Source organism: Psammomys obesus, unplaced genomic scaffold, assembly GCF_907164565.1.
Source record: "Psammomys obesus unplaced genomic scaffold, mPsaObe1.curated_primary_1811, whole genome shotgun sequence".
NCBI lineage: Eukaryota > Metazoa > Chordata > Mammalia > Rodentia > Muridae > Psammomys > Psammomys obesus.
Window position 1 is genome coordinate 2191632 of NW_026596166.1, and position 26210 is coordinate 2217841.

At 47.9% G+C, this 26210-nt stretch overlaps 1 protein-coding gene across 6 annotated transcripts in view; it reads left to right on the forward strand.

Moving 5' to 3' along the window:
- Tmem229b (transmembrane protein 229B) overlaps window positions 1-5195 on the forward strand; it is a 50096-nt gene extending 44901 nt beyond the window's left edge. For 5 of the 6 annotated variants that reach the window (XM_055595480.1, XM_055595482.1, XM_055595477.1 and 2 more), the window contains one exon: window positions 1855-5195. In XM_055595480.1, coding sequence (XP_055451455.1) covers window positions 1873-2376 — 504 coding nt within the window. In that variant the 5' untranslated portion in view covers window positions 1855-1872 and the 3' untranslated portion in view covers window positions 2377-5195. Of the gene's footprint in view, window positions 1-1851 lie in introns of all 6 variants that reach the window. The other variant, XM_055595478.1, reaches the window with a different exon arrangement.
- The last annotated feature ends 21015 nt before the right edge of the window (window positions 5196-26210 follow it).

Genomic DNA, 26210 nt, shown 5'->3' on the forward strand with positions numbered 1-26210 from the left:
AGAGAGTTCACTCAGCAAGTTGGAGAGCTAGTTGAATCACAAGGGCTTATGCATCGAAAAGCAAAAATACAGGCTTCTGATGTGGGCCACATGAGTGCTCCAGACGCTCTATGATAGAGGGCTAGAAGAAAAAGGCAGAGGCCTGAGAGCCAGACGAAGGTTTAGGGAAGCATGATGGGAGGAGAGCCAGGCCCTGAACACTGGTGGTGGGGTTTGAGGGAGGAGGAGGAAGGAAAGGAAAGCCAAACCCCATCTACTGTAGCAGTTAAAAATAAAATGTGACCGCAATGAGGTCATATTTAGGTGTCTAGTTTAGGATGGCTGTTATGGAGAAAACAAAAACCAAATGTTGACAAGGATACAAAGAAACTGGAATTTGTACGTGTCCTGCTGAGGATGTAAAAAGGTATAAGACAGCACCATCGTTCTCGAATTTACTTTTTGTATGTGTTTTGGTGTGTTTGCATGCGTGTTCACACATGTGTGCCTGGTGCCCACGGAGGGCGGGAGAGTGATAGATCCCCTAGAGCTAGAGCTAGTTGACGGCTGTCATGTGGGCACTGGGAATTGAACCTGGGTCCTCCCGAAGTGCTCTCAACCACTAAGACATCTCTCCAACCCAGTACGTCGGTTCTTCAGAGAGGCAAACACAAAATTACCATGTAGCGAAGTGATTCCACTTCCAGGTGTAGACCAGAAAGAGCTGGAAGTGGGCCTTGAATAGACACTTGTTCACCCGTGTGACAGACCTGTTCAAAAGTGGAAGCCATCCCAGTGTCTGTGAACAGTGAAGAAACAGAATGTTCTAGACAGTGGAATCCCTTCAACCTTTCAAAAGAAGAAGATTTGTTCAGATACAGGCTACCACCTGAATAAACCTTGAGAATATTACACCAAGTCCAATAAATCAGCCATAAGAGAAAAACTCATGAGAGTTGTCAAATCTACAGAGGCTGAAACAATGGCTGCCAGGAGCTGGAGAAAAGAGGGATGGAGAGAGTGGCATTTAATAATATAGCTTTCTTTTTTGAGACAAGGACCCAGGGTAGCCCAGGCTGGCCCTTGAATTCTCGATGTAGCTGAAGATGACCTAATCCTTCTACCTCTTCCACTTTGGGATTACAGGTGTATACCACCACACCCAGGTTACATGGTTCCAGGCGAGATCTGCTAACTGAGCAGCATCCCAGCCCTGATGCAGAAATTCTGTTTGGGATGATGGGAAAGTTCTGGAAACCTTGATGGTAATGATCATGCAACATGGAAGTTCTTAATGCTATTGAATCATACACTTTAAAACCACACAAAAATGGTGATGCATCAATATGCTATACATGAGAGGAACTATATGAGAAAGAGACTCAAAATTGTTAAAATAGAATTGTATATTCACGAGAGAAAGACTGCTTAGATCTCAGAAGTATGCATGGCTTACAGTAGTTGAGGAAGAAGTAGGGAGACAAACAGGGTCCCCAATGGGCCTGGTAAGAAAGAAAGAGGTCTATGGGTCAGGGCAACTGCCTCCTCAGCTACCTCAAATAACCGTAAATGTAGGGAGCACAGTAGACATTTTCACATGGTATTTGAGAAGGGTTTCTTAGAGGAAGCCAACGGGTTAGACTTTCTTCCTGTTTTTTTTTTTTTTTTTCTCCCAGGCCTGCCTGGCTGAGAGATAACAGGGCATTGAGGTGATGCAACAGGGTGGGAAGTTGGGACTATGGTGAGTACCAATGAGGATGGAGAAAGGTAGCAGATCTGAAATCCCCTCCAGCCTGGTCACCACCGAGATGGGGAGCGGGAGGCAGGGCCAGGCGCAGGGAGGCCCCCTCATCTGTCTCCCTGTGTCCCCAGCAGGAGGCCCCAGTTGGTACCATGGCTTCTGCCGAGCCCCTGACAGCGCTGTCCCGCTGGTACCTCTACGCCATCCATGGCTACTTCTGCGAGGTGATGTTCACGGCCGCCTGGGAGTTCGTGGTGAATTTTAACTGGAAGTTCCCGGGGGTCACGAGCGTGTGGGCCCTCTTCATCTATGGCACCTCCATCCTGATCGTGGAGCGCATGTACCTGCGCCTGCGAGGCCGCTGTCCTCTCCTCGTGCGCTGCCTCATCTACACTCTCTGGACCTACCTGTGGGAGTTCACCACCGGCTTCATTCTACGCCAGTTCAATGCCTGTCCCTGGGACTACTCCCAGTTCGACTTCGATTTCATGGGCCTCATCACCCTGGAGTATGCTGTGCCCTGGTTCTGCGGGGCCCTCATCATGGAGCAGTTCATCATCCGTAACACCCTCCGCCTGCGCTTTGACAAGGATGCAGAGCCCGGGGAGCCTGCCAACCTGCCAGCCCTGGCCAATGGCCACGTCAAGACCGACTGAGCAGGAAGATTAATGTGAGAACCTGAGGTCTCTCTTAGGAACCCATGGACAGAGGGACCAAGCTGGAGGGGTTACCTCTTGGTCCAGCACAAGCCCTGCCCCCAACTGGGTCTTAGCCCAATAGGGCAAACATAACCACATATGGTGGGCGGTGGGATGGTGTTGAGGAGTTGGGTGTCTAGACAACAGAAGGACTTTGGGACTCGTCCATGGCTCTCAACCCATCCTGGGGGCTGGGGCCTGGGCGGTGAACAATTGGACATCAAGGATGACTTTGGAAGCAACAGGCCTGTCCTGGCTAAGGGATGTGAACTCTGGGGCCACAGGTGGGAGGCAAGGTCTGAGGAGGCCTTGGCTGCTGTTGGGGCCACTGCTCCACCTGCCCCCTGGCTTCAGCTGGGCTTTGGCTGGTTCCATTAGGCAATATTCAGGTGCTTGCTTGCAACCAATACCTCCCCAGGGGCCTCCGAGCTGCAGCCTGAAAGAGACCCGGCAGCCCATTGGCTGCTTGGTGGCACTGCTGTTGTGCAAAGGCTGGGAAAACTTCCTTTGGCTCCTCTCCCTCCCCCAGGGCCCCACGCTGCTCCCTTGGCCTTCTGGGGGGCCCCTGTGGTGCTGGATTCCCACCAACCTTGGGCTTTTGGAGGTTTCAATCCCCGTGTGTTGGGTGGCGTTTCCCCTCTCTCTTATGTTCAAGACATTTCCCACTGGCAGGCAGCCTTTCCCACTATGTCCATCACTGTACCCTCTCCTTCTCCCGGCTCCCTACAGAACACAGCAGCGGCTAGAGGCACGTCTCTGAAATGGACCCCGCTTGCCTAACTGCAGCCTTCCCTCCACCTTCATCTGGTGGCCTGTCTCCCTGGCTCAGGTGGTCTGGTGCCCCTCCCGGCAGAGGTCCCACTGAAATCTCATCCTGTTCCCCCGCAATGTACATCTAGGTTCAGAGGTTTGCCGTGCATCCACAGTGCAGGGGGAAAACAGGCAGAGTTCTAGATCCTGCTTGCCCATTCTGGTTTATTTCTAAGCCAGTTAGTCAGTATGGCTCCCTGTGAGACAGAGGAACTGGGTGTCTGGTTGGAGACCCATGGAGAACAAGACAGACGCAGAAGACCATGAAAGGCTCTTTGGGAAAAGATGAGTTCTACCGTAGCCTCAGCTCTGTAGCCAACCTTCAGGGCTGCTCCTTTGATAGCTCCTCCTGGCCAGCCTGACCCTTTGAGCTTGTTCCTCAAACAGTATTAACCCTGTCACGTTTGTGGGCATTGTCATCTTGATCGTGCTAACTTTCTCCCATGGTGGGTCCATTGCTGGCAGTGGACAGGTGGAATCCTTGATCCAGGCTCCTTCTGATTTTGTCCCCCACTCTTTGAAAGGACGGCACCATCAAAGAGTGTACCGTCCTATGCAGCCACCCTAGAGCTCTGAGGTAGAAATCAGCCTTTTGTTTCTTTAGATCATTTAAAAAGTGACAGTAGCGTCTGTGCGGAGTCTCTGGACCATGCAGACAGTACCAGGCCAGGGCCAGCAGCTGGGCTGCTTGGGCTGAGAGAAACACTTGGAGATACAACCTTCTGTGGCACCTTTTTTCCCCAGAGTTTTCTCTGTCCAGGGTAGGAAGCAAAGTCCAGTCACCAAACACCATTCCGTTGAGGGTGAGGACTTATTGTAGCCCTAGTTCCAGGGCTTTAGGGGAGGGGGTATCACAGGGATTCAGGCTTCCAATGTGAGTGGTTGCTTTCCATCTACAAGTGGAGGGGACTCATTGCCTCCAACGCCGTGCCATCTCAGTTGCCTGAATCCTAACGCCTCTCCAGAGCACCTCCCATCTATCTTCACAGCTGAATCCAGGGGCTGGATGAGGTGTCCCAGCATTAAGACTCCAGTTCTCCACCAGAGAGAGCTGCTGGGTGGCTCCCAGGACTCAGAACTCCTGATATTGTCTTACAGGCATTCCCTGGCACCATTTTTTCCTCAGTGCCCTATTAATCCCATGTCAGGAGGAGTTCCCAGAGTGAATCTCCATGCCTGGCAAAACTCAGCATTGTGGTCTGCTTACCTAGGTCCTCTGTTGCTCCTAGGACCCTTCATAGGCACAAAACCCCCAGCCAGGGGAGGCTACAACGTAAGGCTGGACCACAGACCTGCAGGCTCAGACCTCACTGAGCGTAGCCCAGACTCCAATTCCTGCTTTATCGGCTATTTCAGGGCTCCAAAGCTTTAGTGCCCATGGGCATGAAGGTTGGGGCAATCGAGCCCTTCTTGGGGAGTCTGCTAGCTGTTTATGGAGCCTCTGATGTTCTGAGCCCAAGGCAAGACATCTCTGAGTTGCAGATAGTAAGTATACTGCCCTGCATGGGTTGAGTTGCTTTGGGTGTCTGCTAGGCTTCCGTGCCCTGTCCCCTCCTCATGCCAGAGAGTCACAATGGCCTGTGCTTATTTACAGCAATAATACATAGGGAGCATCTTTGAGTCCCTTTTGTCCTGGTCCCTCGCTCTTCGTGGTTCTCCCAGGAGGCTGCTCCACAGGTCAGATCATGTAAGGATCTATTTATGAAGCTCTGGGCTGTGCAAAGTGTCACTGCAGGAGGCAGGTGAGAGTAAGGCCAGGGGGGTGCCTTCCACCTCGAGGCCACCTGTACCTGGAGGAGCGATAGGCCCCAGCTTTGTCAGTGGTTAAGACTGTCTTCCAGCTGGACAGCTATTTGAGAAAGGCACATGACTGATTTGTGAGCCCATTGCCTGCTATGTCTCTGTTCATCTGTCTCCTCCTTTTCATAACTGTGCACATAAAATATACTGGTGTTTGTGTTCCTGGACTGGCTGTGACACATCTGTTCCACCGTGGGACCCTTTCCCAGGGGCTACTGGACGTTGGGCCCTTCACGCTTGACAGTGTCTACATCACATCTTCCTGAACAAGGAGGGTGGTGTGGCCCTGCTGGTCAGGTCAGCCCTGACCCTCTCAAGTAACTGGAATCCACCCCAATGTTCCCTAGCTCTTGTAATCCCAAAAGCAGATATGGACTCCAAGCAGGATACAGGTTGCCTGCACACACTGACAATAACCTGGTATGTCCCATGATTAGAGAAGGCTTGGGGATACTCAAAAACCAAAACCAAAAAACCTAAAGGCCAGAAACCTTTTGCACAACATGAAAACCATGCTTGAAGATGCAACTCCCTGCTCGTCTCTAGCAACCCTGCATTCCTTGAGAAGGGCCTTTGGAGGAAGCTGTTCTTTCCTACTTCATGACCTTGCCTCCGTCTGGCCCCTCTGCCCTACCCCTGCCACACGCCATACCCCTGACTACTTTCCTACTCTCAGGAAGAAGAGGGAGAGTTTAGCAGTTGCTCAGGCCTGGTCTACAGAGTGAGTTCCAGAACATCCAGGACCTACAGAGAATCTGTTTCAAAAAGAGCAAAGTTGTTCAGTCTGGTCTGCAAAAGCCAAATGTCCTGGCCCCTGTCCACAAAGTATGGCAGTATGTTCTTACGTCACTGGGAAGGCCCTTTGCTCCGAGTGTACCCACATATTCAGTCACCTGTCTTTGAGATCTCATCTCCTTATAAGACTTGAGCTATAAATTAAAGCATTCTAGCAGTCATTTGCATGCTAGTATATATATTAAAAAAAAACTATCAGGTGGTTCTTTCAGAGTAAGATTTTGTAGAAAGAGGTAAACAATGAATGCCTAGATGGAGCCTTAGGAAAGAAGCAGGACCTTCACTGAGAGGACCCAAGGCCTACTAAGAAGCCAGCTCAGCGAATGGCGTTTTACTCCTCCGCCCCACTCCGTGTGTGTATGCTCAGGTGCACACGTACATGAGTGCGCAGGATTGTGGAGCCAGCGGACAACCTCCGGTGTCACTCCTCAGGAATGCTACCCACCTCCTGTAAGACAGGGTCTTTCATTGTCCCGGAACTCACCGGTTAGGCTGGTCTGGCTGCCCAGGTAATCCCAATTGAAGAGCGTTTCTGCCTCCCCAGCCCTGAAACTGCAAGAGGTATATCACCATGTCAGAGCGTTTTTATGTGGGTTCTGGAGCCTAAAGTCGAGCGCTCATGCCTGGGAAGCAAGCCCTTTACTGATAGTCTGCCCCCTGGCTGGGTGGCTTCTTTTCTTGACACTTTAACCCACCATTCCTCTTCCCCTCCCAACCCAATCCAAAGGCTAAAGATGCGGCATTCACACAAATGGCCCAGGAGAGCTCATGCCCAGGTCTGCCCCTTCTAAAATCTTTCCAGTCTTTGCAAAAGCCTGATGTTTAACAACAGTGAAGAAAGATGGAAACTTGGACTTTTCCTCATGGGGTGGGTTTCTCTGTGCATTTCTGCCCTGCGTGCTGTCACAACCAGAGAACAGGCAGAATGCCTGGCTTGAGGAGGTGATACAGGAAGATGGAGCTTATGGTCCAAGGTTAGGGTCTCATTTAACTGCAGCTGTGGCACCAATGTACACACACGTTCATCTTTAATAGATGGAAATGTCCCTGTTTCATAGAGGACTGTGGACATCCAGTCTACAACATATTTTTTTGTTGTTATTGTTTAATTTTGTTTTGTTTTGTTTTGTTTTGTTTGTTTGGTGTTTGGTGTTTTTTTTTGTTTTGTTTTTTTGAGCCATGGACCTTGCCATGTAAACCAGGCTAGCCTTGAACTCACAGAGATCTGGCTGCCTCTGCCTTCCAAGTGCTGGGAGTAAAGGCCTGTGCACCACCAAGCCTGGCCTGGATTCACCCACCACATTTCTTTCCAAACCCCTTGCCTGCTTTTTCTGAGACCTCATTGCATTCTATTACCCACACTGGCCCAAACCTTTCCTGTCTCAGCTGACAACAGGCACATGGCAAGGCTCCCAGCTTTACAAATCTTGTTTTGACACAAGCAGATCTTTTTCAAGGAGGATTTGTGACGAGTCAGGTGCCCTTTGGTACTGGCGACTTTCTGGATGCCTTGAGTTCAGCTCATGTGAATGCTATTTACAAAGCTAAATGGAAGTGTTTTGTGAGTAGCAGGATGGGGCCTCAGGGGGCTATAATGGAATACCATCTTAGCCAAGCCAAGACAACTGGCTAAAGACCCCTCCCAGTGGAGGAGGTTATGAAATCTTGGCCTCTGATATGCTAGATTTATCCCTGACACCCGTTCTGTCCCTCCTACACAGTTTTATTTTTGCCCCAGGCTTTTCTCAATGATCCTATTTTCAACTTGAAGAGAGATGTCTGGGCCTCTGGCTGTATGTACTTTCCGAGGGTTTAAAACTACCAGATGAAACTTCTTCATCTGGTAGATGAACTCTTTGCCAGGCTCTTCCGAAAACTCAGACAGGCTGGAGGACTCACCCTTTTAGCTCCTCAACTCCATACTGGACACCTCCAAGAGTAGGGGCCAGGCTAGTGGCAATGATAGCTGATCAGGGGTAAAGATGTTGACAAGAAATCCCATACAGTTATGATCACATACCACTGACTGCTTCTTCAAGGGGGCATCTCCAACAGAGACCCTGCTTGTCTGCAGGGACAGATAAGGGTACCAAGGAAGAACAAAGTGCTTTGCCATTCTTTGATGCCTTCAGAGATGGGCTGGATTCTCATCATTCTGAAAACAGAAATTCTTTCTATGCTTGGGCAGTCTCAACTAAGTATGGAGCAAAACAAGTCCAGAACATAGTGGGTGCTTTAGGGACTTTGTGAGGAATGATTTTTTTTTTAATTTTATTTTCTTAAGACATGGCTTAATGTCATGACCAAGCCAAAAGCTTACAGTGATCCTCCTGCCTCAGCATCCCCAGTGCAGGCATGAGGCACCACCAACATGACCAACTGATAAATGAGGTTTGTGTTCCAGAGTAGCATAGGCTCTTCTGGGGACCCAAGACTAGCAATTCTGTTCAGACAACTAACCCAGTTATTGTCTGTGCCCACCATCATAGAGCAGCTGACAGACCTGTTCTCTTTTACAAATCCACCGAGTCCCTGAGGAGCCTTGCCAGGATCCTCTTGGAGCTTTTCATGTCTAGCCAAAGACCCAACTCTATTGAATCAGCCATTGGTTCATTCTGGTGGTATGTTATCTTGATCTTGGAAAAAGTGACATTTTAGAGTCAACTAGCACACAAAAGGAAAATCCACTGAGGGTGCATAGCCTTTGCTCCTGCTTTAATCACACCTTCTCAGCGGGGAGTTTTCTGGTTTATGTTAGCTCACAGTTTTGGAGATTTCAATCCACAACCAACTGACTCCCTTTAGGCCTATGATAGCACAGACCATCATGCAAGAGTGCATGTCAGATGAGACCTGTTGCCCCCGTGGCCGGGTACAAAGAAGAAGAAAAGGGTCAGGGTACCAGTGTCCCCTTCACAAGAACACACCCTGTGATTAACTAGGCCCCAACCATTCAAGGTCCATCACTTTCCAATACTGGCACTGGATAAGACCTTTACCACACAGACCTATGAAGAAGACTTACCCAAACATGGCAATGTTCTAAGAAGCAGAGTCTTGCCCAGGTCCTTAAAGACAGTCCTTCCCAAGGAGTGGGAACTAAGTAAGGGTAGGCTCCCAGGAGATCCTGGAAGTCCTCGCATCCTTTAGCAGCTGCCCTGTCCTCTCAGAGGCCAGGTCATGGATTGAGGTCAGCAAGACTGAAAGGTAGGCCTCCCTGGCTTCTGCAACCCTTTCTGTCCCAGCTACATGATCATCACTGCTGTGGGATGGACAGCACCTGTGGGTTCTGAGTGGCTGAGAACCAGATGTCTGTTCCACCAGATCCTTTACGAGATGGCCACTGAAGCCACCCTGAAGCAGTCTGAGTGCTCAGATCCCGTCCTTCCTACAGACCTGTGGAGTATCAGGGGTCGTGGTAGTGTTAGAAGATCCCACAGAATGACATGAGTGGTAGATAGCATACGTGTTCAGCCAGGTGGACTTTAGAAATCCCTGTTTCTGCCACTTACCATCTGTATGGCATTTGTGGTGGTTTAAATAAGAATGGCCTCCATGGACTCATCTATTTGAATGCTTAGTCACCAGGGAGTGGCACCATTTGAATGGATTAGAAGGATTAGGAGGCGTGGCCTTGTGTGTCCTGGAGGGTGAACTTTGAGATTTCAAAAGCCCATGCGAGCCTAGGCTCACTCTCTCTGCCTATGGACCAGCATATAGCTCTCAACTACTTCTCCAGGACCATGCCCACCTGCCTTCAACCATGCTTCCTGCCATGATGATAATGGACTAAGCTTCTAAAACTGTAAGCAAACAATTAAATGTTTTCTTTTATACGAATTGCCTTGGTTGTATTGTCTCTTCACAGCAATAGAACAGTAACTAAGCAAGCATTTGACAAGACACGGAGCCCTTCTGACAGTGTTATTTCGTAGATTTGGCTCATTTCATACATAATGACCTTTCCACCCCCAGACTGAGTGTGAAAGTAACCATGGCAAAGGTTCAGGCAGCAAGAGTAGCATTGGTTCAATTCAGTCCAAAGAGTGTTACACATTCATGTTACTAAGGAACATGTGGGTCAGGTCTTTGGGGGATTTTTCACTTTAGCCCATCACCTTGTTGATTACAGAGCAATCTGCTATCCTAGCGTGCCTGAGGCTAAGGGTTGTTCTAGAACATGGGACTTTTAACACCCAAACTAACAAAAAGAACACATTAGTGGAAGCACATTCCTTGTTGGTCACCACTCAGCACTGTGCAGAATGTCCTCTTTCCCATTGAATGTGGTCCTGATGAGACCCTTCCTCAGGTCTGAACCAGCAGACCTGGTCCACCTCCTTCATTTGTGCCCCAGCTCAAACACTCAGCTGGCTTTCCACTCATTCCTGCTGTCTGAGTATTTGAATTTCTGTTGTTTTCTAAGCTTTTTGTTTAACTCTGGGGAGCGCCCCTCATGGGTTTTTAATTCCCTCTGGTTTACATCAACTGGTTCTCTCACTTGCCGCAACCCTTCTCTCCACTCTGAGCAGCAATGAAAACTTTCTCTGTGAACAGTTCAGACCTTCGCACACACCCCACTTCTCCTTCTCCTCCTAATGAAATTAGATTCTTGTACACTACATTCAAACCAGAGTTTTCCCTCCCTCCACTCCTCCTAGTGCCTCCCTCCCCTCCTCTCCAGGTCCACTCCCCCTTCATTTCCTCTTCAGAAAAGAGCAAAGACAACAGCCAGACAGGACAAAACAAGTTACAATAAGACAAGGCTGTAGCCCTCATATCAAGATTGGACAAGGCAACTCAATAGGAGGAAAAGAGTCCCAAAGTCAGGCAAAAGAGTCAGAGATAGGCCTGCTTCCATTGTTCAGAATCTCATGAGAACACAGAGCTAAAAGTCATAGCATGTATGCAGAGGACCTGGTGCAGACCCATGCAGGCCTCCTGCATGCCACTTCAGTCTCTGTGAGCCCATATGAGCTCTGCTTAGCTGATTTGGTGGGCCATGTTCTCCTGGGCTCCTCCATCCCCTCTGACTTTTCTATTCTTTCCTGCCCCTCTCCCACGAGGTTCCCCAGTTTCTGAGGGGAGGAACTCCAGGGAGACCTCCAATTTAGACTCTCCTCATAATGCCTGGCTGTGGGTCTCTGTACCTGCTCCCATCTATTGCCAGAGGAAGCGTCTCTGATGACGACTGGGTGAGGCACTGATCTATGAGTATAGCAGAATGTAGTCAGGAATCATTTCATTTAATTTTTTTTTTCTTTGCCAGTCCAGTTTGCCAATCCTAAGTCTATGGATTATCCAGTCTCAGTCTCCAGTTCCTGGCCATGCAGGAAGTGTAGGGCATGGACTCTCTCTCAAGGGGTGAGCCTCAAGTTAAACCAAACACTGACTGGCCAGTCTCACGTGTTCCGCGTCACCATTACCACAGCACATCTTGCCGGTAGGACAGATTGTAGGTGGAAGGTTTTGTGACTGGGTTGGTGTCTAGGTCTGTCTTTCTACAGCCTGCTGAGTACCTTCTCATGCCAAAGAGACCAGATTGTAGAGGTGAAAGCTCCAAGCCTGCACCAGCCTGGGTTGTTTAGGGATCTCCTCGGGAGCTCCTCTGCCAACAACTCAACCAAATGTGACCCAGTCCCACCACTGGAAGACTTGCCTGGCTACAAGAAATGGCCAGTTCAGACTCCTTATCTTCCATTACTAGGGTCACCCTCATAGATTCCAGGAAGTTTTCACTGCACTGGGTTTCCACACGGCCCCACAAGTGCTCACCAGTTCTCTACACTCTCTCCCTCCATCCCTTCTCCCAGCCTGATTCCTCCTGCTCCTGTCCCCACCCAACCCCAGTCCACCCACAGAATCTATTCTATTTCCCCTTCCTAGGGAGGTACCCTATAGTCCTCTTTACCTAACCTCTCTGGCTCTGGATTGAAGCTTGATTATCATTCACTTAACAGCAAATACCCACTTATAAGTGAATACATACTATATTTGTCTTTCTGAGTCTGGGTTACCTACTCTGATTGTTTTTGTTTTGTTTTGTTTTTTCTAGTTGCATCTATTTGCCTGCAAATTTCATGATGTCATTTTTTTTTTAACCACTGAGTAATACTCCATCATGTAAACCACATTTTGTTTATCCATTCTTCTGAAAAGGGACATGTAGGTTGTTTCTGGTTTCTGGCTATTATGATTAAATCCACAATAAACATAGTTGAGCAAATGTCCTTGTAGTAGGGTGAAGTTTTGATTGAGCCACACAGATGCAGCCAGGAGCATAGCTAATGTCCAGGAGTCTAAAGAGGTGGCCCCTAGCTAAAGGAGCAGGGGGTTATAAAAATAAAAAGCACAAGTTTGGTACCCCCCCCCCCCACTGACAGTAGCTGTGATGGTTGTTAGGAAGCATGACGGGATATGGAAGTTTTTAATAAGAATAGGGCACAGTTGTGTCACCGTGGTATTTCTGTTTGATCAAGAAGAGGAGCAGAAAGCCTTGCACGAACAGAAACAGATCAAAGGTGGGTGAGTTATGGTTTCCGTAAAGTACTATGTATACCTGAGGCTTTAGTAATATGCATATATATATTCACTATTCATGTGGCTGCCTCAAGCCTCATTCCCACCTCTCTTCCACAAACCCGTCAGTCTTGCTCAGTTTGCTCAGCATAGCTTCACTTGTTCCTGAGCTTTAGGCTAACTGCTGAATGCTGAGAAAGCGCTAACAAGGTTCAAATTCTACGTCTACTCCAGGGTAGGGACCAATCCTTTTGGAATGAATCCAATCTAGTTGCTGTTTTTCTCCTCGGTGGGACACTCAGGAGTACCTTAGATGCAGGCAGTCAAGGTCAGCTAGTCCCCAGAACCTCCTGCCTTTCTTATCAGCAGCTTCGAGCTGCCAAGCACCAAGGCGGGAGGCAGGAGCCTGTCTGGACCCATTAAACACCGGAGTGGCAAGCCTTTTCTCTGGATCCCTTTAGATTCGAAAACACAGTGACATTAGGTGTTGTTTTGCTGACTCTCAATCTGTTCCCCCAGGACCTCATGCCTGCTGACCAGCAGGACCAGATGGCGCTGTGTGCAGGATCATCTCGCTGTGTTTGCATCCTAAGAACTACCTCCCCCTCTTCTGAGTGGCATGTCTGTATCTCCCTTCCAGTTATTTCTGTAATTTTTTTTCTTCCACTAACTCTGCTGAAGTCACTTGACCCAGTCCTGGCTTACATTTCATCCCCAGAGATGATAGCTGGTTTTGTTGTCTCGAAGGAGAGAGGATGAGAGGAAGGGCGACAGAGGGAAGGGGAGGGGCCAGCAAGGAGTCAGGTGGCTTCATATTTGTGAATGTTTACCATCAGCCCCCTTCCTCGGATGTTGCCTTCTCCACCCCATGCGCCCTGAGAACATCTTGACTGCCTAACAAAAGACTCGGCATCCCAGACTTTGGACCTGGCTGTGAATTCCAGGCCCCTGACTCATTCATTGGGACATGTTATATAACCTGCCTAAGCATCAGCCGAAAATGGAGCTAATAATAGTCTGACCTCTCAGAGAAGTGGAGAGATTAGCTGAGACAGTGATTGTCAAGTGCCTGGCATACAATGTCTGAAATCAGGAGAAATGGTTTCTTTCTCTCCCCCACTCTCTCTGTATGTATATGTATCTATCTGTCTCTATTAACTGTCTGTCTATCTATCCATCCATCCATCTGTCTTTTAGACAGGTTCTCCCTAAGTAGCTAGGCTGGCCTGGAACTCCACTATACAGACCAGAGTGGATTCAGACTCACACAGATCCTCCTGCCTCTGCCTCTTGAGCACTGGGATTAAAGACAAGCACCACCATGCCCAGCCTCAAACTTTCTCTTTTTTCTTGTATATTTTGTAATTTCTGAGTCACATGTGAGTTAGTAGCCATCAGCTATTATTTTTATAACTATGAATGTATGTTATGGGGGCATAGAAAGATTCAAAATTGCCTTACATCCATTCTTCCCTGGTGAGACAGGCAGGGCAAGTATATATAATTCCTGCCACACTAAATGCTCAAGGTCATATAAGTCTAGATTGCCAGTACTATGATTCTTTGGTCATCTAGCCCAGGGACTTCTCCTATGACACTTGACTCTATTATAACCAATCTCTTTGCTTTATAAATGTCACATTTTAAAACATGAGCTATTGGGCCAGCAAGATGCCTCAACAGGTTAAAAAAAAAAAAAAAAGCACTAACCGCTGAGCATGACAACCTAAGTTTGAGCCATCTTTTGACCTCCACATGCACATTATGGCATTTCCCCCTGCTATTGACTCGCAGTAAATAAATAAAAATGCAATTTAAAAAATGTAAAGCCTGGGGAGAGGGATCAGCAGTTGGGAGCACCAGCTGTTCTTTGTTCTATTCTGGAGGATCCGTGTTCTATTCCTAGCACCCATATGGTGGCTCACAAGTGTCTGTAACCTCAGTGACGGGGCATCTGACACCCTCTTCTGGCCTCTGTGAACACCAGGCATGCATGTAGTGTACAGACATACATGCAGGCAAAACACCTGTACACATAAAATAATAAAATAATAATGATCTAAAATTTGAAAACGAGCTACTGCACAGCCAAGCTTTCTTCTTGTCTTTTTAAGTGTGTGTGTGTGTGTATATGTGTGTGTCTGTGTGTACTTCTGCATTCGTTACAGGTTTTGGTTGTCCCACTCTAGTATCTGGTATGCATTTCTTTGTATTGAAATAGAGAACATCCTTGCTAACTATAGACCCTTCCAGAATCTTAATATATAGCCTGGTTAGCTTAGCGTTCTCCCCCATCATTGGGTTTGCAATTTTGCACTGTTCTAAAATAATGCTTCAGTGATTCACTTCAAACTCTGCTTTGGGTCTGAGCAGGCACACTGATTTGAAATCTCTTGTTTCCTGAGCCCTCCCTGCCCCCAACTGGCCAGCAAAACCTTTGGGAGATTGTCTTTCCAGGCGCTTTGATTCTGTAGTTGTTGTTTCCAATCAGCTAATCAATTGGGCCTTATTGCGCGCCTGAGTGGAGAACAGTACGCTCTCTGCTGCTTGGAGATCCAGAAGCATAAACCCCCGGGGAGCTTATTTGTAACCAGGGAGACCTTTCAGCTGTGACTGCATCCAGCCAAGGTGGTTGCTTAAGCAGAGCTGGATGGGCATCTGGGCATGAGGACCACGATGAGAGCAAGAATTCTGCATAGGCTTTTCATCTATCTTCCTGCCTGTCCAGGGCTTGGCTTTCATTTGGCAAGAAGCTCCTAAAAATGAAACGGTGACTAGGGAAAAGGCACTCAGGGATGCTGTGGAGCCTCCTGTAACTCACCAAGCATTGATATCAGATCCTTGAGGTTAGGTGAGCCCAGTAAAAACTAGTATAGGCACACCTGTGAAACCAGCACTCGAGCAACTCAGGAGAAGCAAGTTTAAGGTCAGCCTGGCTACATAATGAACCCTTACCTCAAAACCAAAGACCAAAGAAAATTAGCAAGGAGAATTCAGATCTTCTGGAAATCGCTCCACAGACACACCAAGCTACGCAGCTGTTCACACACCAAACTATTTTTACAAGCAAGGAAAAAAGCTTTAAAAACTTTAAGTAAAGAAGCTGGGTGGTGGTGGTATACCCCTTTAATCCCAGTGCTTGGGTGGCAGAGACAGGTGGATTTCTGAGTTTGAGGACAGCCTGTCTACAGAATGAATATTCAGGGCTACACGGAGAAACCCTGTCTTAAAAAACAAAACAAAACAACCAACAAACAAACAAAACTTAAAAAAGAGAATATAAAATGCCAATAACCTCCTAGTCTCTCTTGCTTGTTCATTAAGTGAAAACAACAGTATACTTATCTATCTGGTGTTGATATAACAAAATACCTGAGGTTGGGAAACACATAGAGTAAAGAAGATTATTTGGCTCCAAATTCTGCTGGCTAGAATCCATACAGCATGCTGCTGGTATTCTGGGTAAAGGCCCATGACTGTCTACAAACTGACATAGAAGAAGAAATGAAACCAGCCATGTATGTGTATCCTTGATTTATAATAACTCACTCTTCTGAGAATGAATCTTCTCCTTCAAGATCAGCCATTTCCTGTGTCCTGTATTACATTGCACCAGGCCCCACCTTCTAGAAGGTTCTGCTCAACACTGACCAAGGTCGAGCTGAGATCCTAACAGATGTTTCGAAAGAACAAAACCTTAAACCAGGTGAAATGGTGCACACATGTAATCCCAGAGTTTAAGAAGAGAGAGTTTAAGGACAGCCTGGAAAACGAAAAGACTCTATCTCAAGCAAGCAGCAAACAAAAACAAATGAACACACTAACTAGTTTAAAAAAAGAAAGAGAGCTAGATGTGGTGCACACCTTATTTTAATGCCAGCTCTCAGGGAGGCAGAGGCAGGCAGATTGCTCTGAGTTTGAGGCCAGTCTGCTCTACAGAGTAAGTCCAGGACAGCCAAAGCTACACTGAGAAAACCTATCTCAAAAAACAAACAACAACAACAAAAAAGAAAACAGAGAAGATTAGGGAAATGGCTCAGTGTGTAAAGTACCTGTACAAAAGGCTTGAGGACCTGAGTTTAGATTTAGCCCAAGCCTGCGTAGAGCTGGACATAGTGCAGGAGTCAGCAATCCCAGCCTTCCTACAGTGAGATGGGGGTTGGGGGACAGGAGATGCTCTGAAAGCTACCAGGCCAGCTAGCCTGGTGTACATGGCAGCAAATAATAAGATACCCCATCTCAAACAAGGTGGAAGGTGAGGATCGACACTCAAGGTTGGCCTGAAACCTCCACACACGAACTATGGGACAGTTTATGCATTCACACTCATGAATACGCCACACACTCACGCACGCACTCACACATATGCACAGAAACACACGCACACTCAGATTAAGAGCAAAACATTGCTCAAATGAGGTGCAGGAGGAGGCCGAAGACACAGCTCATCAGTCACTGTGTTCCGAGCACCCAGCGCAGCATGGAGCTAGCACATAGTAGGGGCTCAATGAACATTTGTTGAAGGAACCAGGAAATCAGGAGGTGTGACAATGAGTTCATGGGGTACGGCATTCCCCATAGCTTTTCATCAGACCTGAGGTGGAGGCTTTTCTTCCCCACTCCAGCTCACCTTACAGACCATCCTCCATCCTCTCCAGATAGTCTGCATCCTGGTCCTGCCATCCTGTGTCCGCTGTAACAAGTATCTCATTCAGGGGAGTAAAAGCCTAAAGCTAGAAGTTCACCTCAGGACAGGGCAGGAGAGGCAAGAGCTATCCCCAGTCCAATTCCTCAGGTTTCACGGACTGCGAGAATCGCTGCCACGACTGATGGGCCAGCTCACCCTTCATTCCCCACTTCTGGCTGTTGAGGTAAGAGACAGCAGGTCATCGGCTGACAACATTCTGATCAGTCAGGACCGATACTGAACACCAAACAATGTCCATACTGGTTCCTCACACCCAGCAGGGTCTTCAGCGCCCTGTTGTCTTTTAGCCACTCTGATCCTTCTGGGCTTTTAGAAACCATAATGGACTCCCCACTCGGGGCTAAAGAGTTATTTTTTTCTATGTTATGTGTGTGTTATGCATGTGTGTCGGTGCACATACGTGTCTTCAGGTGTGTGTGAGATCAGTGGCGATGTCTTTCACCATTATTTTCTACAAAGGCTGTCCAGGCAGCTGATAAACTCCAGAGCCAAGATTTGCCGTTAGAGCCACTCTGCCTCCTGTACCTTCCAGATGCTCAAAGCTCAGGTCACCTCTGTCTGTCACTCTCTTTGCAGCTTGGGAATCCCAGGAAGGCCCGGCAGATGGTCTTGTCCTGCAAACACTTCTGACTCAGCCGCTGGCTCTCGGGGAACCCAGCTCTGAACCTCTCATGATGAAGACTGGAACACCACCTTGTCTTGGCCCAAGAGAAAGAGCGACTCAGAGCGTCAGCAACTTTGGAGGGAAAATAGGTACAGCTAAAAGTCTCTTTAATGTGCCCTTGGTGGGAAGGATGGAGACAGACATCTACAGGAAGGGTGATCAAGGACTCAGCAAGTCAGCATCGCGAGGACCTGAGTGGGCTGACACAAGACACCCAGATGGGCAGAACATGCAGCTTCAAGCGGACCTGTGTCCATTTACCCAAGGATGCTCTTCCTGGCTCGGCCCCGTTTTGCTCTCTCGCTCCATCTCTCGACAGGTTCAGGAAGCACCTGAAACCGGACGATGGGAAGATTTTTAGATTTCACATTTGTCTTCAGCTACTAGGTCTCACCCTGTTGTTCAAGTGATTCCCCCCATCTCCGCTTCTGGAGTGTTGGGACTATTGGCAGGCTGCCTCCTCCCACACAAAGGGACAATTTGACATGTCAAACCACTCTCCTTGGCCCAGTGCTGTAGCACCAAGCAGATGGAGCCCAGGCTCTCTCTCCTCGGTCACTTTCCCCACCAGCTCCTCCATTAAAGGACATCGCTGTGGGCTTCAGTCACTCGGTCCTCTTTTCTGGAGGTAAGATGTCACTATAAATGCGCTGTGTCCAGGCTTCCCCATGTGTGAGGCCTGAAGTCTCTCGTGCTTCTAGCATGCAAATGTTGGAATAAGGAAGCCTTATCTGAGATGGGAGCAGAAAAGGTCCATCTGTGGACTGAGGAGCAACTTGAGGGGCAGGGAAGGAGACTGGGCAGGGGCAGGGAGCTCTCCAGTTTCAATCCAAGTTCAAATTCCAGCTCTACCTCTTTTTGTCTATGTGATATTAGACAAACTACCATCCCAGAGCTTTGTGAAAACTAAGCAAACCGATCTCCAAAATAATCCCTTTGAGGTAAGCAATGCCTTAGTTACAACCTATAACCAAGAAATGGAACAGGAAAATAAATAAATAAATAAATAAATAAATAAATAAATAAATAAATAAATAAATGATAGATAGATAGATAGATAGATAGATAGATAGATAGATAGATGGATAGATAGATAGATAAGAAGCAGGAAGCCGGGTGTGGTGGTGCACACCTGTAATTCCAGCGCTTGGGCAGGCGGAGGCAGATGGATCACTGTGAGTTTGAGGCCAGCCTGGTCTACAAAGCAAGTCCAGGACAGCCAAGGCTACACAGAGAAACCTTGTCTCAAAAAACAAAACAAAACAAACAAACAAAAAAGGTGGGCCTGCAGCTGAGTTGGCAGAGTGCATGTTTAGCACGTAGGAAGCTCTGGGTTTATTCCCGGTACCACATAAACTAGGTATGGTGATACATGCTTGTGACCCCAGCACTTGGGAAGCAGAAGAAGGATGATCAGGTATTCAAGGCTATCCTCAGTTATGTGGTTAGTTCAAGGCCAGCCTCAGCTACCTGAGATGGGAGAGAGGAGAGGAAGGAGAGGAGGACAGAGAAGAAGGGAAAGGATGAAGGAGGAAGGGAAAGGAGAAGGGAAGGGAAGAGAGGAGAGGAGAGGAAAGGAGATGATAGGATAGGAATAGAGAGGAAAGGAGAAGAGAAAATCTTTTCCCAGAGTCTTCTGTGACCCTCTTCTGCAGCTCCAAGGCTCTGAGAGAGCTGTTTCTGGGAAATAATGGATGATATCCACTGCAGGTTGGATTCTGCTTCGTGGTAGTAAAGTTTATCTGGGCTGGGCTGGAACTAGCTCATCCTGGACTCTCTAGGTCTGTCTGGGTTAACCAGTTTAAGGTACTCCTGAGACTCAGTGTGGGTGGGGGTGGGGGGTGTGCAACAGGGGCAAAGGCCGAGTGCAGCATGCTGTCCCCAGCAGAGAGCATCTAAGCCCTTTTGGCTGGACGTCCTTCCTGAAGCCAGGCCTCCATCCGACTGCCCTGACGTGACCATCCTGCACGCCTCCTCGAATAGCCTTTCCCATCCTTTGAAGAGAATCACAATTGCCCTGCCAGTTCTTCTATTTGTAGATTAAATAGTCTCATTGCCTGGCACGCGCTTAGGTCACCCCACCAGGCCTCCATTCCCAGCATATTCTGGATCAGTCACCAGCCGTGACTCAGGATCTCTCTCCACCTTGCCGTTCCCCAAAGCTCCAGGCGTTCTCCAGAAACAGAACCTTTCCCAGTGTGGTGACAGTAGAGGTTTCCAGGTTCACCATGACTCGGCTCCCAGGCCCAGTTAATTAGCTGAGAGGTTGGCACGCAATTTAACCTGGTCTTCCTAATTCATTTCGTGGAATTTTTGAACTCCCGCGCCTCTCCGGTGTTGGGAACTAGATAGAAATGCAGCATTAGCTGGGCACAGGCACAGGCTGCAATCCCAGACCTTGGAAGACTAGGGCAAGAAGAGCCTTGAGTTTAGGGCCAAGTTGGGCTACAGAGTGAGACCACCGCTTTTTGAAACCGAACAAACGGGGTGTTGGAGAAACAGCCTAACAGTTAAGAATGCTTGCTGCTCTTGTCGAAGACCAGAATTCGATTCCCAGCACCACACTGAGTGGCTCAAAGCCAGCTGTAACTCCAGCTCCAACGGATCTGATGCCCTCTTTTGGCCTCTGCAGGCACCTGTACCCACGGATGGACACACACACACACACACACACACACACACACACACACAATTAAAAATAATATAAATCAGGGCTGGAGAGATAAGTTGGTGGTTAAAAATACTTCTCCTCTTTCAGAGGCCCTGAGTTCAGTTCTCAGCACCCAAGCCAGAAGGCTAACAACTACGTGTATGTATATGTATATTAGTCCCTCTCTGGGGACATCCAATGTCCTCTTCTGACCCCAGGCACCCACATACAAGTGGCACACAAGTACACACACGTATACACACACATGCATTTAAAAATTAATGTAAAATAAAATGAATCTTTAAAACAGGCAAATGAATCAAAATCTACGTCCAACTATATGGATCAAGATGAAATAACAAATGCTTGAACATGAACCAGTCTGGAAGTGTCAGTAATTCACCACAAATGTAGTTCTGAGCATTGCAAGCTGGGCAATTCTCCTGAAAGATTCAGGGACCCAGGAACTTGCTGTTCTGAAGCTGCATCATCGGAAGTCTTCCATTCCAGCTGCAAGGAAGAAGTTGGAAATGGGCAGACATGGCGAAGGCCCACCAGCTCTGAATGGCTTCTTCCTGAAAAGGATGCTGGCTGCTTTCTCCCACTCCACCAGTCAGGTATCAATCCACAGCCTCCTTGAACTGCAGGGGAGCCTGAGGGATACCATCTTTCCATGTCCTGGGGCAGATAGGAAATAACAACAACAAACCAGCAAAAACTAGTGATTAGAAGCTTGCTGCAGATGCTTGCAGGGTGGGGGTGGAGATGAGGGTGGGTGGGTGGTATATGTTTGGGTTTTTAGTTTGTTTGCTTGGTTACTTGCTTGTTTTGTCTATATAAAGAGAGGGTAGTCATAAACAGAAGCCAGAGATGCACAGGAAGGTATTGGTGAACTATTCTCAAGGAACTCCTGCCTTCCCCAGCGCATCTTTCCAATGAGTCCTTGTGTTGAGCTAATTTCGTAGTACATTTGGTCTGTCTAATACAGTGTCTAAATGTCATAATGCTACTAATTAATACAGACATTAATTGCTATAAATTTAAATCTTTCTGCTAAGTATATGCCCTTCAAATGTGGAAATCCTTTTTCTTTTTCTCTTCCTCCTCCTCATCTTCCTTCTCCTCCTCCTCTTCTTTCTCTTCCTCCTCCTCTTCTTCTTTTTTTTTTTTATTTTTTATTTTTTGAGACAGGGTTTCTCTGTGTAGCCCTGGCTGTCAGGGAACTTGCTCTGTAGACCAGACTGGCCTCCGACTCACAGAGATCCACCCGCTCTGCCTCCCGAGTGCTGGGATTAAAGGTGTGTGCCATTGCTGCCTGGCCAAATGTATAAATTCTGACCCCTTAAAATGGTTGTGTTAGGAGGAGAAAATTTTCCAACATAAGGCCATGATTCTCTTGGACTCCAGTGTTGGGATTAATGACTATAAAGGACAACCAAGAGAGGACTCCTTCCCCTTTCAACCAAGCAAAGATAGAGTCAGAAGGCAGTCTCTGAACCAGGAAGTTGCTTCACCAGATACGGAGTCCACTAGTACCCTGAACAACCCAGCTCCCAAACACACATGGTAAATGTAGCTCCCTAATCTTTCGTGTCTAGATCAGTTAGCCAGATAGCAGGCATGTTAGACTGTGTGGACACTTTGTCCCCATGTGAGCGTTCAGCGATACTGGCATGGCACAGAAGAGGCTGTGGAGAGGGCAGAAACAAACGGGCACAGCTGTGTGCCAGTAAAACTCCATCTTACATTACCAGGCAGAAGGGGCTGGGCATAGTTAATGCCTGCAGGGTCTGGGTTTAAACCCCAGCCCCAAAGTGAAGCAAAATAAAACAAGCAAACAAAATCAGGCAGAGGCTAGATCTGGCCCACATGCTGTAGTCTGCATATTTCAGTCTAGTGGCTCCTTCTGATCTGAATTTGGATCCTCATTTCTTGGTAATTAAATATACTCCTACTAGCTTCACTCTATCTTTCAAGTAAGCAACATTTTTGCTTGATTGTTTTTGTTGTGTTTGTTTGTTTGTTTGTAGCTCTGGCTGTCCCAGAGATCAACACGTATTATAGACCAGGCTGGCCTCATACTCAGAGTTCTGTCTGCCTTTGCCTCCCAAGTGCTGGGATTAGAAGCATGCATCACCATGCCCAGCTCGGTGAGACAGTTTTAAATCCTGACTTGATTACCCAGAAGAGCAGCTGTGTCATATGCATATTAATTGAGTTTTCATGGCTTTTATTTATTTATTTATTTATTTTGAGACAGGTTCTTGCTATGGAGCCCAGGCTAGCCCTCAGCTCATGATCCTCCTGCTGGAATTATAGGTGATATATCACCATATCCAGAAGTTTCGGTGTCTTAAAGGTTCATCGGCTGCACATTCCCTTGAAGATGTGTCAAAAGGTAACACTCTAACCCTCCTCAGAAAGGTCACACCAGGGAGCAGCCAGGACAGCAATAAATGTGTGGCTTGGCAAGGCACCCTTCTAAGTAGCCTGGAGCATGGCCTCTGTTGGCTTGGTCCTCAGCTCTCCGCTGTCAGTTTCATAGAGAATGTTGGCTTAGAGGTAAGACAGAGGTCCCGTGGAGGCTGGTGGCTGTCCTAAGAATTCCCTTATTCCATATGAACCTGTCGTCTAGCTATTTCACAGTTAACTCTAGCAACCCCTGGGGTATGTGCGCCAGTGTGTGGGGCCTTGAGTTCAGACTCACAGAATCCTACTTTTAGGGCTGGGCCTTAGCAATCAATAAGTTCGGGATCCCTGGAACTTATTGTGGAAAACAGAAGCCGAAGAAGGCACCTGTGGAAGAGCGAGGCTGGAGATGGAGTCCTCCCTTTTCTCCTCCACATCCTCCCAGAGAACAAGCCTCACCCGGACTTAAAGACCTAAAGCCCTCGAGGAGCCTTCCACCAGCCTGATGGTCAAGAAGAGAGATATGTAGCCCAGGCTAACCCCCGGCTACTCCTCCTCCTGCTGGGATTATAGGCACACACCCAGAGCTCTGTCAGGACCACCCAGCTTGTCATTAAAACGAGCCAAAGATGTAATAGTTCTTGGTGCTTTATTGAATATTTGGCCCTCAGAAATTCATGTTGGGATTTAATTACCATTGTAACAGCACTGAAAGATGGGACCTCTAAGAAGTGGTGAGGACATGAGGGTTCCTCCCATGTGGACGGATTTAAAGGCTCTTAAGACTTCCAGGAGCAAATTCCTTTTTGTTCTCTCACTCTTCTTCCACGTGAGAAGCACGAGATAACTGCCCGAGAGAATGACTCTGAGAACAGCTAAGTCAGAGAGACAAGATGGAGCCGAAGAAGACTTGCAAGTTTGAGCCCAGCCAGGTTATGCAGTGAGATTCCAAAAAAAAAAAAAAAAAAAAAAACATCAAACAGGTGGCCAGAGAGATGGCTCAGCAGTTAAGAGGTCTGCTGCTCTCGAAAATCCTTCTCCAGAGGATGCCCTGTTCAAGGCGCCATGCTGAAAACAGGAAGCAGGCTCTCCTCACACACCAGACCTGCTGGTGCCTGGATCTTGGCCTTGCCAGCCTCCAGAACTGTGAGGAATAAACACCACTCTGTGGTTTTATGCACTTACCTGGCTCAAGTAGTCTTTTTTTTTTTTTAAGATTTGTTTTTATTTTATGTGTACTGGTGTGTCGCATACATGTATATGTACCACGTGCCTGCCTGGTGCCCAGAGAAGTCAGAGAGGGCAGCGACACTCTTTATCCACAACCAGGGTTACGGGTGCTTGTAAACGCATGTGGGTGCTGGGAACCAAACCCAGGTCCTCCGTGAGAGCAACGATGCCCTAGACTGCTGAGCCATCTCTCTCCAGTCCTCCAGCACAGCACAGAACAGACTAAGACACCTGGGCCGCTTGGTGATTTTGTTTGAGGGGTGTGTGTGTGTGTGTGTGTGTGTGTGTCTAAGTAGGGGGGATGATACCAAATATGTATTTTTTTTCCCACACCATTTCTTTCATACAAACCGGGTACCCCGTTCAGACACTCTCTACCTGAAGCTGCATTAGAATTCAGAAATTAAAGGGCTTATTTCTACACAACTATCCGCACAAAGGCGAGGTCTCCAGAGGGCCTGCGCTTGTATCTGGTTGATAGAAACATAGGGATTTTAATGGCATCCTTCTCGGAATGATCATCCGTGAGGACAGAATGCAGGAACGTACACGGTGACAGCTTCATGACCAAGGGCACATGTCAGAGCAGTCAAGCAGGGACATGTAAGGTGAGGTGTTTCTTCGCCAACAGTTTTTCACGGTTCAAGAGTCTCCAGAGCCCAGCCTCTTGTGCCTCCCTCCTCCCTGGAGGTCAGTGAGGACGAACATCCTCACCCTTTAATTATGTGTTGGTTTTTCTGGCGACCAACCCCCATCCTGAGGGTGTCTTGGAGTTTCGACTCATTATGGAGAACTCCAGCATTGCTTAGAAAGGAGCTTGTTATGACTCAGGCAATCCCACGGGCTTGGGAGCTGCCTGCAGGGAGACAAAGTCAAAGGGCAAACAGCTACTTGTGCTACACTAGGCCAAGCTGTGTGGTTTTCCAAGTGGCTAGGACATTACAGACTAGAAGCCTAAAGCCACATTCTCCTAGGCTGGAAGCCTAGCTGGGGGGGGGGGGGGGGAGTGTCTCCGAGGACAAGGCTAGGACATCCAAAATCCCAAATGGAAAAATCTGGTGGCAAATAGGAAAAGAGTTGATCAGTATGTCAAGGTCCATCATAGGAGCCTTGCAACAGATAAGAAAATTCCTTCTGCCTAGGGATGGGGTAGTTTCAACTCTGGCCATGGATGTGAATCCATCGGACTTGTTTCTGGAATCTAAGATAACTGCCCGAGAGAATGACTGAGAACAGCTAAGTCAAAGAGACAAGATGGAGCCGAGGAAGACTTGCAAGTTTGAGCCCAGCCAGGTTACGCAGTGAGATTCCAAAAAAAAAAAAAAAAAAAAAAACAAACATCAAACAGGTGGCCAGAGAGATGGCTCAGCAGTTAAGAGGTCTGCTGCTCTCGAAAAGGATGGGAGTTTAGTTCCAAGCACCTACCCATAATTCCAAGGGACCTGACAGCCCTGACCTCTTCAGATGCCTGCACATGTGTGTGCACACCAGGCTCCCATGTACACATGATAAAAAATTAAAACAGAACCGAAGAAGGGATAGTGGGAGAGAGAAAATAATTAGTTTAAACAATTGTTTTCGAGACAAGGTCTCACTGTGGAAACCAGGCTGGCCTTGAACCCACAGAGATCTGCCTGCCTCTGCCTCTTTTGGGTGCTGGGATTAAATGTTAGGATTAAAGGCCATCTGGGGTACCAGTTTTAAATGACGATTGACAGGTCTAGGTGCAGAGCTGAGCAGGTATTGGGCCCAAAGTTTAAAGGATCAAAGGGAACAGATGTAAAATAAAGGCAGCAATGCCAGGCTTACTTCCACCTGCTCTTTGACATTAGACATCACTAGGCCCAAGAGTCCATTCTTCCAGCAGAGACAGCCTCCAAGTGCCTGGTGCAGTCAACACGCCATTGAGGGCCCTTCCTTCTCTCCTTTACTTAGCATACCTGGGCCAGGCTCTTCCACAAACCTGACTTGGGGTGTTCGGGTCTACCTGCCTGGGCTTCTCCCCACTGCCCGTGACACTCCTACCATCTGCCCGGGATGACCACTTCCTGTTATTGCAATCAAATGTCCTGCTGCCTCCTCCCCAAGAGATCAAAACGAGGAAGATGAGAGTTGGAAGGAAGGCATCAGTTTATTCAAAGTTCTCCCCGAGGAAGACCAGCTCCTCAGAGCTCTGCCTTTAGGAGAAGGTGGGGCGGAGCTCCGGG